The sequence below is a fragment of the Periplaneta americana genome, chromosome 1, assembly GCF_040183065.1.
Source record: "Periplaneta americana isolate PAMFEO1 chromosome 1, P.americana_PAMFEO1_priV1, whole genome shotgun sequence".
In the NCBI taxonomy this organism is placed as follows: Eukaryota; Metazoa; Arthropoda; class Insecta; order Blattodea; family Blattidae; genus Periplaneta; species Periplaneta americana.
The window spans coordinates 166,644,787-166,660,792 of NC_091117.1; the positions used below are offsets into that span (position 1 = coordinate 166,644,787).

The 16,006-nt window shown below is 34.8% G+C and overlaps 1 protein-coding gene across 3 annotated transcripts in view; it reads left to right on the top strand.

Moving 5' to 3' along the window:
* Positions 1-3,280: 3,280 nt before the first annotated feature.
* The window catches only part of lili (LMBR1-like protein), a 138,106-nt gene continuing 125,380 nt past the window's right edge, over positions 3,281-16,006 (top strand). Inside the window, exon 1 of one of the 3 annotated variants that reach the window (XM_069831331.1) lies at positions 3,281-3,831. In XM_069831331.1, coding sequence (XP_069687432.1) covers positions 3,766-3,831 — 66 coding nt within the window. In that variant the 5' untranslated portion in view covers positions 3,281-3,765. The remainder of the gene's footprint in view (positions 3,832-16,006) is intronic. The other 2 variants (XR_011333178.1, XM_069831324.1) reach the window with 2 other exon arrangements.

Sequence of the window (16,006 nt, forward strand, 5' to 3'; positions counted from 1 at the left end):
TTAGTGGAACAGCTACAAATATTGGATAAAGTGGTGAATGATTTGAGCCGTGCATGTGGTAAAGTGGGTGATGCAGTGTCAATGAAAATGAAAAACTGTCTAAGCAAGAACAGGGGGTACACAACATTGTGTTCAATTGGCAGAGCTTTGTCTGGTGAAAATTTTTCTCTTCCTGACTGTGAGTTAAATCCAGGAGATATTGCTTGCTTTCAATTTGCTCCAATTGTTTCCGTTGAAGTAGAGAGAAGCTTTTCCATTTATAAGTCGGTACTAGCAGACAATAGACAATCATTTTTGTTTGAAAATCTCCGCCAAGTTTTGATTGTTATCTGTAATTCAAAATTGTTGTAAAAGTGCACTTGAAATGAATTTTCTGCAATACAAGGTACTGTAACATGTATTTTTTTTTTAATTTTATGTAGTTCAGTAATCAAGTGAGTACGTAACGTAATTAAAAGTATTTTCATTGGCAATCCTTTACTTTTTATTGGTCATTTTTTTGTTTTTTTAGGTCATTTTTTGTATTTTTTAGGTCATAAATGCATTTTTTATTTTGCATTTTTTACCAATTTATAGGTCATTAAATGCCTTGCCCTAATAATGAGAGTTGAGACGTTGATCCCAACAACAATTAAAATATGTAATGATTTGATAGCAGCGAAAATGGAAAAACAAAACTCTTATGAGAAGTAAAACCATATAACTATATTATATTATATACAATTATTAAACGAATTTGATACATAATTTTATAATATATTATATTATTTTATAATATAATTTATTATATCTGAAATATAAAAAATTATTATTACTACTAGTTTGTCACTGAGAAATAAGGAAAAGCTGTTAACTTGAATTTATTTCAAGCAAAGCGTTACTGGATTATGCAATAAGGTTAGCGATGTTTGGATCCTGTGTCTCAACCTTTATACTCAATTATTATCTTAGCATATGCCCGATTACACTAACCTCTAGCGCTGAGTAGACCAGCGAATAGGGATTATAAAGAATGGACACTGAGCGAATTTTCTTGTGTTTTGTTTCTCTGTGCGCCAGCGTTTAGTTCCACTTTCAAGCGCTAGAGGTTAGTGTAATCGAGCATATGCAAAGATAATAATTGAGAATAAAGTTGAGACATGGGATCCAAACATCACCTACCTTATTGCATAACCCAGTAACGCTTTGCTTCATATAAATTCAAGTTAACAGCTTTTCCTTATTTCTCAGTGACAAACTAGTTGTAATAATAATTTTTTATATTTCAGATATAATAAATTATATTATAAAATAATATAATACATTATAAAATTATATATCAAATTCGATTAATATTTATATATAATATAGTATAGGGATATGGTTTTACTTCTCATAAGAGTTTCGTTTTTCCATTTTCAGTGCTATCAAATCATTACATATTTCAATTGTTGTTGAGGTCAACGTCTCAACTCTCATTATAAAGGAACTCTAGAGTCTAGACATTACAATTAATGACGGATTTATTATTTTATGGATCCAATTTATTTTATTTGGGTACATAATGTACCTAGATGTATTAATTATATGTGTTATATTTCCGCTGTGTCGACTGCTAGCTGGTGTGATGTCAGTGCCAACTCTAGGGAGAAAGCAGAATCTCACGCTGTAGCTGGCTTGAAGGTCATTGAAATCAGTCCGGCTACATCAAAGGTACCGACGCGAAGTGTCCATTTTTTATAATCCCTATTCGCTGAGTAGACTATTACTAGTAGTATTAATAGTCTGGGACCGAACCTTCCAGAAAACACAGAATGTCAATACTGAGTGTATGTTTATTTTAATTTTCTTTCTACAAAATTTATGTAAACATTTAATATTGCAAAATTCATGTAGGAGAGTATACTGAATCCTTCTGGGCTACCTCCAATGGGAGGCAGTTATTATTATTTATTTAGACTATTAATTATTTTTCATTGAATAAAACTTCAGTTATTTTTTTAACAGAAATCCGATTAAGTTATTTGAGGTGCAGATAATAAACACTTTAATTATTAATATAATGTGCCTTCTTTCTTCTGAAGACAATAAGTCGCTACGAATCTAAAATTGAGTGAAAATAGATGTTTTTAATAATTTCAGTTAGCTCTCATGAAATAAGCCCATACAAACTAGCTGTTATTGCGTTGACAATTCCATCTTCTAGTACTTCGTGTGAAGTTCATTTTTGTGTATTCGGAATATAAGAACATACCTCCGTAACTGAATGGCAGATGTGCCCTTAGGCACTCAAGTAATTCTTTCCATTGAAAAGAAATTAACTAAGAACCTCAACAAGGACACAACCTTTAACAAATTTGATGCTCTCCACAATAGACGCATCAATCTACACTAGCATTCCTATTAAGGCAAACAAGTTACATGTTTTTCATTGCTCCCATAAAATTAATAAATATGGCATATTGTAATCCCCCTATATAACATAGGGCTATATTAATCATTTATAAAAATTAAATACGAATGTAAATGTATGGACATTTTCCAAACAAGAATAGTTGCCTTATTACAACGTTAACACTTTACAATCCGTTAAACTAGCGGGCCTGGGTTCAAATCCTGGCTGGGACAAGTTATCTGGTTGGGTTTTTTCCCCGGGTTTTCCCCAACAAATTGAAGCAAAATTTCTGGTAACTTTCGGCGTTGGACCTCGGACTCATTTCGCCATCATTAATTCACATATCATCATCCATACCATAGCCCGGGTTAAGTTCACGGTGCAGCGCACAGCGTTCGGCTATCCAGTCGTTCACAGAATAGGAATGGTAAGCACAATTAGCCTCAGATTGCAATGCAAGCCTTCGAGTTACTCCTCCGTACAAATAAAAAAACCACTTTACAATGACATTTTAACGTACCCCCCCCCCCCAAGCGAATGTCTCGCTCCATCTTTGCCCCCCCCCCCCGATTAAAAATCCTGGCGCCGTCCCTGATCATAGTCTTTTGTTATTTCCTACAAAGTTGCAATGCAATTTCGAGGTACGAAGTTAAAAAAAATATATGTATTTTGGGGGTGCGCTAGCAAAAAAGATGAATACCATTGCTGTAGTTGATAAACTGGTTGCATGAGCTTTGTGAAGGTGGCAGTGCAAATCGGAGAACTGACTATCGATATTTATCGACAAAGACCCTCTCGGAACTCCTGCTATCTTGCGGCACACTCTTAAATTGTTTTGTGGTTCGATATTGGAAATAGTATGTTATCTATCCTCCAGAGAGAGAGAGAGAGAGAGAGCAATTGTGTACCAGTAGCAGAGACATAAAGTGCAGAAAATTACCTCCTTTAAAATTGCAATACACATAATAATATTCTAATTTTGTAACATGAACGCAAATAATAACAACTGGCGCGATGGCGAGTCACTTTTCTATCGTAATTCAGTCTCTAATCTTACATAAAGTACACATCAGAAATACGCTTAGGGAGGAAATTATAAATGATTTTGAACATTTTTGCGTTGGTAGCATTGTCGTGTAGAAGAAAAAAAAACATTAGTACGTTGAGTGTTCACATTCAGTTCTGGTGTAGTGGAGTGAATTTTAAACCCTGAGTTAGAAAATGGCTTGTCTGTTGCTGTCAGTGGAATTGCAGTCTTGTGAAAGATCATTAATGAAAAAAGGCTTAAATATCCATTTTCAATAAATGATCACCGTATTGGTGACATAATTTGAAGACAAAATGTGGTTTCGCGTGTTATTCCGTTTGTCACAGAAGATATTGACGAATAGATGAAGATGGAAGATGACGCTGATATTCGGGAACAAATATTTCACAACACCGTGCGAGAAAATATTGTAAGTTAAATAGTGCACTATATGATATGCAAAAACCTAAACAGATACAAATTCCAGTTATATTTCATACATAACCACACTATTATTTCTTGTGATGTTCATTCTGGATGTTCGTGTAGTTATTATGAGCAATTTGTTTCTGCCTTTTGTAAGACAACTTATATTCTGCTTTTAGTCCGGTAACTTCGTTCATATATTGTTAGTGAATGCACGACCGAAGTCGGTACTTTGGAATATTATTTTTGTAGGCCTATGTAGGCTACCTAATAATATGCATCACAGCCTTAGTGCAATGACCCAGAGTTTTATCTTGAAAAAAAAAAAATGTACCGTGTAGGCCTAACTTAGGCCTATATAAAATGTTATTGCTGTAGTACAGTAATTTAAGTTTTAAGGAGGGACACTAATTTTATTTATGGCGAATTAAATATTCGATATTGGCACATTGGCTACAGACCTGCTGCAAATTTTCGATTTGTGGATAATACAGATTAGGCCTATCTGACTTTGTCTATGAGATATAGCTAGGCCTAACCTAATTATTCGATTCTGTATGGATATTAAATAGAACTTTGTTTCTAACAGAGAGTGGAGTTTCTTTCGTTTGTAGTAATGTCTTAGTTCCTTCATAATATACACAAAGTAATTATTACCTGTAATCTAATTATATTACACGGACTTGTGATGTCATAGAAGATCAGTGACAGGTTAGGTTAGTTCAGGTTTTTGGTATGCATACCAAAAAACATAGGGCTATATGCAAGGCATACAAAAAAGCTGAAGAAGTCAAAGCTAACCTGTCACTGATCCTCGATGATGTCACTAATGTTATCGGCATGTAGGTTAATGAATCTTGGAAATTACCTAACTTTATGGGCCCAGTGAATTAAAATTCGTCCAGAGTCATACAGTTTTAACATACGTGGGTATTTGCTCTAAGTTTCAGTATAGAGCTGGGATTTTAATGAAGTATTGGTTTGTTAAAATATTTTGGCTAGGCCTACTTGTGCAGTTGGGTGAATCTCCCAAATGTTGCTCATTTGAAGTCCAACACCACTCCTGCGAAAACTAACCTTAAAGAAAGATTGAAAAAAAATTGCACGTCTTTTACGACTGTAGGCTTATATTTCCCCACCTCAAATTATTGTTTAAATATTTCATACAGAGGTGATAAAAATGAAGAACTCTTTAAATGTCAGCCTTCTGGACTGCACGTTCACGTTTTTTTTTTTTTTTTTTTTTTTTTAGACTGCTGACACCACGATAATTTTTTTCTTAATTATCTCGTCCACTATTTGGAAATGTGTACGTAAAAGCATAATGTAGCTTAATTTGTAAAGATTGTCCAGAATTTTAAATGTCAGCCTCCTGGAAAAAAAAAATTATAGGCCTAGAGATATTTTTGCTGCCTACGTAGGTACTTGTCTCTCTCGTTAGGTTCTTAATACTGAACCAGACGTGAAATTGGAGAGAAACATTAAATACGGAAGTGAGATTCATCTTCTAACATTATTTTTTGAGCTTACAAATAGAAAAATATAGTAATGTCTCACTTTATATTGTGTCAGTAGCATATACTGGTAGCTATCACTTCTAAGATATAAGCCTAATAGGCTATGTAAAATTCTGAAATACCGGTAACTTATATCCTGAAATTATTATATAGTAGACTGATATTTCTAAACCATTTATTACATAACTTAAAAATTGTATTCATGGCCTTACTTACTTACAAAAATGTCTTTTAAGGAACCTGCAGATTCATTGCTGCCCTCACATAAGCCTACCATCGGTCCCTATCCTGTGCAAGATTAATCCAGTCTCTATCATCATATCCCACCTCCCTCAAATCCATTTTAATATTATCCTCCCATCTACGTATTGGCCTCCCCAAAGGTCTTTTTCCCCTCCGGCCTCCCAACTAACATTCTATATGCATTTCTGAATTCTCCCATACGTGCTACATGCTCTGCCCATCTCAAACGTCTAGATTTAATGTTCCTAATTAGGTCAGGTAAAGAATATAATGCATGCAGTTCTGTGTTGTGTAACTTTCTCCATTCTCCTGTAACTTCATCCCTTTTAGCCCCAAATATTTTCCTAAGAACCTTATTCTCAAATACCCTCTATCTCTGTTTCTCTCTCAAAGTAAGAGTCCAAGTTTCACAACCATACAGAACACCTGATAATATAAGTGTTTTATAAATTCTAACTTTAACATTTTTTGACAGCAGACTAGATGACAAAAGGTTCTCAACTAGATAATAACAAGGATTTCCCATATTTATTTTATTCTGCGTTTAATTTCCTCCCGAGTGTATTTTATATTTGTAACTGTTGCTCCAAGATATTTGAATTTTTCCACCTCTTCGAAAGATAAATTTCCAGTTTTTGTATTTCCATTTCGTAGAATATTCTGGTCACGAGACATAATCATATATTCGTCTTTTTTCGGGTTTACTTCTAAACCTATCGCTTTACTTGCTTCAAGTAAAATTTCCGTGTTTTCCATAATCGTTTGTGGATTTTCTCCTAACATATTCACGTCATCTGCATAGAGTATTTATGGCCTAGCAATAAAATAAAATAGTGTAAAATGTTAACCTCCTGGCAGTCAGTCTCCTGGTTTTTTTTATATCAGGAGGCTGACATCTTCGCCAGGAGGTTGACAATAATTGAAGCGTCGGCTGGAACAACATTATAAGTTACATTTGGTAAAATTTACAGGAGCTGCAAAAATGTGTACACGTACAACATTGTTGTTATAGGGTAGCAAACTTTTAAGTGGACAAATTTCTCGTACTGCATTGATGGACAGTTGCAAGCCAAAGAGTATAGCAAGGTAACATGACATACAACATTATTACACGGAAACACGCCGAATGAAAATTTTGTAACTTACAACATTGTTCCAGCCGACGCTTCAATTATCTTACAGTGTAATTGTGTTAGGCATTTTATTTACTGAAGTATGATTTAGTAATCTACCAGTTACTTCAAGTTATTTGTAACAAGGCTTGTGTGTATTCAGAGTGCAATATTTCTCTGAAAAGTGTGTGATATGACAGAGTTTAAGTTTTCTTCAGAACTTTGTATGTCCACATAGCCTAGTATGCACAGAGTCTGTTCAAGTTCTGTTATTTTTCAGAAAGAGTTTCTAGCATGGTGTGATGGTTCCAGCTCATGAAACAATTCGTAAATTAATAGGCCTATGTATCTTTCGGGAGGTTGAAAGTATTACAGATAAGCAGTGCAGGAGTGAGAAAAAAGGTTTGACACAAGCAACATTGGACTACATTGGCTACCGCTTGGAAATTTTCCCTAAAATTCATTTAGGTCAACATTCTGTATGGTAAAAAAGTGTTTAAACAAATATGATAATAGGCCTAGATTATAAATGTGCAATACCTACCATGTCAACACAAAGAAGCAAAGATTGAAAGGAAATGAGAGCTATGGTACAGCGAACTGCCAATGACGAAGCTACTGGAACTTTCTTTGAAGGAATGTTTGAAGATTTTATTGCATCTAATATTGCTCTCAGCAAGTTGCAGAACCACAGAGTTCGTGATTTTCGATAGAAATACACTAAAAGATCAAAGTAAGGTGAATTTAACTACAAATTAGTCGCTGTTGTGATAAAACAATTAAAATTAGTGCTATTGATTGATCAAAATATTTAATCGATTAACGATTTGAATTGAATCAATTAATCGAGCTTTGATCAATTTGAAAAAAATTTTAATATAAACCTACTGTAATACACGATTATTGTTAAATTTAATTTGTGTTTGGTGATAAGGATAAGTATAAAATGTAGTAAGCTGTATATACTTTATTTACTAAAATTTTTATTATGTAGGCCTAGGCTTATAACTTATTGTGTCAATTCTCCGGGGATTTTTGAGACAAACACAAATAAAAAAAGTATGAAGACTTACCTAGTTAATACTGCTTCATTCATGATTCACATGCTCCAAATTAAGTGCTGCTCTGCATTTAGTAACAATGTTTCCTGTAGGCCTATCACTAAACACGAAAATTTTCTATTTCTGTCTAGAACTTCTCCACGATCATTCTAGCCTATTTAAATCCAAACATTTGACCGAGTTTACTTCTCAAATTTTCATAGGCCTATGACGTATTGGAGTTTTTACTTTTTTTCACAGACCACAGAAATCTGATTTTTTTTCTTTAGCAAACTAAACACACAAGCATCATCTAGAAACTGCAACAGAACAGCACACTGGCTCCTTTTGTAATTGGGTTACAAAATTTTAGAAAGAGCAGAAGATAGTTACTCTCTCACTTGCGCACAGTGTAGTCATGGCTAAGGGATAATGGGGGCGAATTCCAGAAAAGTATATCTTTCATATGCTAGGAAGACGAGCTGACAAACTTAATAAGGGTTTCATACTGTGTTTCAACTTTCAATAAGGGTAGACCAGGTCACTGTTCTCATATCTTAATCTCTTTCTGAAGTGTTTGTGCAAAGATTTGCGAAGTGTTTGTGCAAAGATTTGCCCTATGCTACCTGCTACCTTTGCAGTTACAAAATATTGGTGTTATCGTGTTTCAAGTAAGCAATTTCTGAGAGACAAATATTGTCGGAATTTTTACTCTGAGCTCGCATTAACAAAATAATAGTTAATATCTTACAACCTATTAATTTTAAGAGACTCGATTATTTGATGAAATATTTTTGATCGATTAATCTTACAATAGAAATTGCTCGATTAATCGATTAAATCCCACAACACCAATTAAAATACTTAGATAAGTCTGAAAAATAAACAAATCTATAATTAGGCTATATAGATAGGGCCTAATGACAGGTGTGCATATAAAGAAATCATGTTTTCCATAATTTAGAAATATTGCCTTTATCTTATGAGTACATTCTTTCCCTAAATTAGTCATATTTTATTTTAAAGACATACATTTAGTAGTAATCAAAACAATCATAATTTTAATAGGCTAAAAGACACAAAGTAGATCTGCATCTACCATCTATTAGTCTCAGCTGATATAAAAAAGGGATTCTCTATATCTCTTCATGTATTATGGACTTCAATGCAGTGCCTAATTTTCTTAAAGGTTTGAAGGGCCAAAAGGAAAGGTTCAGAACATAATTAACAACATTTCTGCATTTTCATACTTTTTACTCAATTGATAAATTGTATATGCTTGTAAATTGGATTAATCTGCTTGCTATGTATTGTAGGAAAATCTCGGCATTGCTATACACTAAGTTGAATGACAATACAAACTTCAGTTAAGATAGAAAGACTCAAACATCCACTTCCATTGGATATTCATATAATACTGAAACAAGACGACCTTGACTGTCAGTTGTCCTCTACCCCTATTGAAAGAAAGTCGAGAACAGTTGATCATTGTTGCCACGTTTAGTCTTGTTAGTCAGGCAACAAATTGCAATATTTTTATTTAATTTACACGAAAACCGTCCATTTTATCGAAATACCAGAAAGGAAGAGAATTCTTTATTACATTCTCTATTAGTATTGACAGAAATCAAGATTCTATGTGTAGTAATTATCAACAACGACGATGTTAAAGTTTTGGTTTCCCCCCCCCCCCCCCGAAAACTGTAAACTTTCCATTAGTATGGTATTGGACTCTTTTGTTATACTCAATACGACCAATTCGTTTTTGAAATCTGCAGAGTTATTTCACTTCTATGCTGTATATTGGTTAGTACCAGTCGAGGCTGTCAGACTCCGTTCCATGCCTTCACTATACCTCACCTTGCAACAGGGAAAAGGGAGCCAATGTCGCCACTAATAGCGCACACTGTAACTCTCTTGTTACTGAAAGCAGAATTGATATTTAAGACTGATAGGCCGAGGCTAATAGATAATCACGGTCCGGATTTTGATGACCTATCTTTTAATTCATGCATCATATACATTGCTAACTTGTACATAAATCCTGATCATAGCCCCCATATTATAGAAATGTATGTTGTTGTTTTCTAATGCCAGGTGTTTGACAAACTCATTTGGCCTCTTGCATGCCAGTATTTTTCAAAGGTATTGTCATGGTCAGCCACTGAAGCACAGATTTTGAGTTGTTCTGAATCCATTTCTTGATTTGAATTTCACAGTGGGCAGTAGGGGACTGATATATTCCAATTCTATGCAGGTGTTTGGCCAAACAGTCATGGCCTGTTGCCAATCTAAATGCAGCTACAGACAATTTGCGTGGTTATAGAAATGTATAGGCCTATTTATTAGGTCATTTCTTATGTTTTTTATTTTTATATTTTTTTCCCCAATATTACTTCATTATTTTCCCATTTTCATGCAATTATATTGAGTAGGGCTATTATATTAATATATTTTAATATTATCAGTTCTGTGAATAAGCATCAATACTCAAACATCAGAAGTTTCACTCACTTATCAAATTGAGAAATAATAGTAATTTTGTAGTTACTCCCCTTCCTGCAGTCTTGGCAAAACCACATTCTTATAAGAGCTAATTTGGAAAGAATTGTTTGATATGGAAGGTGCAGCTATTGTCATTGAGCTGGTTTTTTGTGGCTGGAAGGGGCAGGTACTAGAACAGGTACACTACAAGTAAAATTCATATCCCATTCTGGTTGTAAATGTTTCTGTAAGAACCTTAAGTCTTCGTGTGTATAACATTCATTTCGAGTTAATTAGAATGCCAAAGATAAAGTCATCTAAAGGTACCCTACCCATTTGAGACAAAGTGTGTCTGGATTCAGCGAGGATTTTTTTTCCTATAGATGATCAAATTCTTTTTTGCAAAATATGTGAAGTAAAAGTGTAGCAAAAAAATTATCATTGAATAATATGTCCATCACAAAAAACATTTACGTGGTATCTACAATATCAGTTAAAAAAAATACTTCCCATCTAATACAGCTTACAAAACTCATCCACAAATAAAGACATGTCCTCAAAATTTTACAAAGACTTGTGTGAAGTTATGGTTTCTGCAAACATTCCTCTCTGGAAATTAAGCAATTTTAAATTAAGAGACTTTCCAGAATGACAGACGAGTCTACACTGAGAAAGAAACCATAAAAATAAGAGACTGAGTCTGAAAAAAGATTTTCATATCCATCGACGAAACCAGATGTAGAGACCCGTTATAGTGCCAGTGTAATAATGGAAGTGTTGAAATTGAACAAACCGGGAGAAATATTGTTGTTCGTATCTAAAGTTTAGGAATCTGTTAATCATTCCACAGTATTCGGATCTTCAACAGATCGATGGTTCTGCTGTGGCCAGAGGGTGTAAGACATGTAACATGTGACTGATGCAGCACCATACATTATTCAAGGTGCCAAGGCAATCAAAGCATTATACTTGGAAATGGTAGACGTGACGTGCCTCGCCTATACTTTTCCCAGAGGGGTGGAAGAAGCTGCAGGGCAGATTTCCCCGAAATTGACAAGTTTGTATCTCACATGAAGAAGGTATTTGTTAAGCTCCATCACTCAGGGAATCTTTCAGATCATGAGTTCCCAATATACCGCTGCTGCCAGAGCCTATCATCACTCAATGGGGTATGTGGATTGATGGCTGTGTCTACTACTGCGACTATTTTTAAACAGTAAAGTGTATAGTAGGTTCTCTTGGAGGTCAAGATATCAGGGCTATGGTATTCAAATAGTTTAAGAATTGTTTCAAATAGTGAAATGCAAACACAGCTGACATATATCATGTCCAATTTTGGTTCCTTGTCATCAACTAGGCCTATTACATGTCTGGAGGAGAGAAGCATGACTTTTGATTGAAAAAATGATTGAGTTAGTTAGAACAGGAGAAGAAGCATTAGATAATGTGCGTGGTCTTGGTGAGTTGGTATGAGACAAGTTGAAATTGTTCTTGACAAGAAGTCAGGATATAAACTCTTGTGCTCCATCACTCAGATGTTGACTGGAAGAATGTAACACAACTGACATTGAAGAGGAGTTAACATCCACTTCAAATATGCTTTCATTGCATCTATAGATTTTGAAAGTAACCTTTCAATATACAAGAATGTGCTGGTCGACAGTCAGAAACCGCACATGATCACTGTCATCTATTGCAGTATGGAATGAGGGAAAATAATCGTAAGGAGCAAAAATTATTTCAGAACAGGCTCTCGTAATTTTACTTGATATTTCTTCATACCCAATGGAATTTTTTTGTTTTTAGATGGTTTTATCACACTACATAATTTCTGTTGCAGTAAGTCTTCATGGAAATAAATTTGAGAGCTGGGAATGGAGGTTAAATGTATTGCAGGATGTGCACAATCTTGACTGTATAACTTGTCAATGATAGTTATAAAAAATTAGTTGAAGGAATTTGCAGTACTGTACAATTTGGATCATCTGCTTTACGCCAACTTTACAATTCATAGTTATGGTAGACCTTCAGACATTCTTTGGATATTAAGTACCGGTAGTTTCATTTTTATAATATCTCAAATAGTTTGTATTTTTTCAGTTCAAATGTATTCTTTTCGCCTCTTTTATAACTTTCGATAAAATGTATGAATTTTGAATCCTCTGAGTTCTGACTGAAGTGTGAGTGTAGTTGTTGAGTATTCTGTACCCAATATATTGTAACTTTTATTTTCAACAATAATGTGACTTTTATTTCTAACTTCAACCACACACCCGTCAACAATGGATATTCCACTCAACATAGCAACACAGTAGTCGTTATTGCACTCCACAGAACGACAATGGCAATCCACGTGTATTATTGAGAAAAACAACAATGTACTCCTATTTTCAACTAATGTTCACAAAGCACTATGTACAAAACAAAACTGTCAGATCTTAGTTCACAGTTCGTACGCCTTGGCTAGTTCTTCTAGCTCACTCACCCAAGCTTTCCAGATACAGTTCACTGCACTTCGAACCCGAGACTTCCGGATACACCGCACTCGCCTGGACGCTGCCACAGTTACGGACTCACTCAAGTTCATTGCACCTCGAACTTAGATCCTCTGGATGCGTCTCCGCTGTCTAAGACAAGACTAACTAGCTCTCTCGCAGCTGACTAACTGCAACTCACGGTGTTATATTTATTTATCACGATTGTCTAGAATGTTCTGCGTCGTGAAACTTATGGGCCTCCATAAGAATCTGTTTCCAGACGTTTCCCCTGCTTTCGCCGCTCAGCGCTGTAGTTTTTTTTTTCTTTTTTCCCCTCGCTCTGCGCTGCGCCAAGCGTCCACCGAAGCTTGAGCTCCGCTTCCCCCTGCGCCATTCCCCGACGCGGCCAGCATATTTCGTCCTGCCGCCACAATATTAAAGCTATGAAGCTATACAATAAAATATTTAAAGGTATCATCTTGAATAACAAATTAATTTTAAACTTATTATGGAAGCGGGATGTTTATCGTAGGAAATAAGTTATAGAGCAGACAGTAATAGAAGAGTATAAGTAATTGCATTACAAACAGGAATCTATATTTAATGATTAAGAACTGTAATAATCATCATATTCTTAAATAGATACTACTATACTATAAGAGTATAGAGAGAATTCGGAGTGTATGAAATATTGATATGGTGATAGAGAGAAATGGGGAAATATGAATGACACGGATTATGAAAGTATTCAGGAGAAAACTATTATACTTGCTTTGTTCACCATAAATCTCAAAATGTCTAAGAGCGATTAAACGATTAAACTTGAGTCTTTTTGCTTGAAATCCTGTCATTTGATAGAACTACAGCTAGGACTATGTTTTGAGATCTAGACTTGAATGTAACAGAATAAAGTCTAAAAATTTGATTTCGTTACCACGAGATTAGCAATATTTACGACCTCAGGTACAGAGAGTTCTCACAGTGACACACTTAACTTATTATAGAGAGAATGAAATGGTACTGTAGTGACTCTGACAATTTCTCCTATGGTGTGCCTTGGAGTACAGCAAATAACCTGGACCTAACGGCACATGGTTCATACATTTCTCGACAGGACTCCATTTTTATTGAACTAATAAATTTGTACTTTAATGCCCATGTGTTTTTAATAGGTTAGATCACAGAGTTTGTGATCAACATAACCTCGTAAAACACAATTTTTGTTATGAGACGAATCGAATAATAAAATAATTAATAAAAAATAAAGCTTACTTAACTTTCCAACGAGAGAAAAATACTTTTTCTGGCAGAATCAAACTTTCCTGCATTGTGTCTATTCATTTCCTTCTGTGTGGCTAGAAGTTACATAGGTAGTAGTTCCAAATGCGAAATAATAATCAATCCCACAATCTTAGATGTTGTCTTGAATCTAGTAAATACGGTGCAAATTTAAAACTGTAGGAAACTGCCCAACCCCTATGCACTATGTAACGTCTTCACAGAAGGTTTTATGTATGAATACTACAGCAGTGAATGGAGATCTTTATAGTTACAACATCTAGTTCTTTTAGTAAAATAGACGTTAAAAATAAGCGAAAGGATTGTTAAGTAAATGATTTCTAGTGTTTCATTGTGAGGAAGGCTAATTAAAGCATATTTATCATCAAGCTGGGGTCCACATCGTTGACATTGGGAAGGCCAATTTGTTTACATTTCTTCTTAACTCGTACTACGGTCTCATTAAATCTGTCTTGTTATTCAGCTCAAATGAGGACGATGTAGCATGCCAACTTGGCGGGTGGAACCCACACTAATAACTATGTAGAAAATGACTTAATTTTGACAGCTGGAAAGAAAACGAGTATAGTGACAAGTCTTAAAGCCTCATGTGTAGGTTTTTGATATTTGTATCATGTTGTAAAGGGAAATGCCCCAACCATTTTGGAATGTGTTATAAGTTCAAATTATTTTTCTTTTGTATCTTCACATAAAATAGAAACAAACTTAATGCAAACAAATACTTCCATTATTATCATGACGTCGAAGTTAGGCTTGATTAACTTCGTTCAACATTCAGAAGTTTTGTCAGGGGTTGTCGGTCCTCAGCTTCATTGTCCAGTGTCTGGTATTTCACTGTGTGTGGTAGTTTTTCTATTTTCATTTGTCGTATGTGGTCAAAACATTGTTAGTTTTTGTAATACCGTACTGGTTTTACTTTCACTTCTAATATTTAATTTTATTTCTTTTTATTGCCTTGTGATTTCTAATAAATTATTTGTATTGGAAATGTAACTATTTATGGGGCTTAAATTATATTTCCAATACATATTTAATAGTGCAATAAAAGTGGAGTCCTGTCACAGGAGAAATGATGCTGAGGGTTGGAGTGGGACCAGTCTGCATAGGGACTGTCCATATGCCGGCATACAACTGCATGTCGCTCGACAACAGATTTTGTAAGGTAGAGGTTGGAGTGGGACCAGTCTGCATAGGAACTCTCTGTATATCTTCTCCTCACTACAGGGAGTAGGCATAACTACTGTATCGTCCTCACGGTAGCTTGTGATATCTTTCAAGACCATCTTTTCCTCGGCAACCTACATCTCTTCTTCCTCTAAGATTAGCCTATACCTCGTAGTCATTACTAGTATTGTTGTATCTTACGGTCTGTTTAATCTCTTATAGGCCTATCTTTTTTTTTTTTTTTTTTTTTTTTTTGAGCATCCTTTTACTTTCCTGAGAAATCTCATTTTGGTCACTTTCATTTTCTTTATCATTCTCTAACAACCCACGATTCACTTCCATATGCTATGACAGGAACAGCCGTCATTTTTTAAAGCTTTATTTTCAGGTGTTTATCTGTCTTGTCCGGTTTATTGTGTCACAAATTGATTGATGTTTATTAATTTGCATATTTACATTCAATATTAAAATGTTAGCCATTATGACACATTGATAACGCTTACAGAAGGAATTTGTTTTCCTACATGAGAATATGGACAATCTGTAATAATTGGCCTGTAAGTGATAGTACTTCATTTCCACAAACATCTGTATTTAACTATGTAGGCAAACAACGAACGCAAGGTCTTCACAGCGCTGACATTTTTTTTAATGTTTAACCATCTGTGTCCATTTATTATTACGATGTACCCAAGTACATATGATATTTCCGTCCAGAAATTCTGCGTCGTCATAATATGATGGATGAGTGGAACAGACAAAAATTCTCTCCAGCACCGGGATTTGAAGCCGGGTTTTCAGCTCTACGTGCTGACTCTCTATCCACTAAGCCACAACGGATTC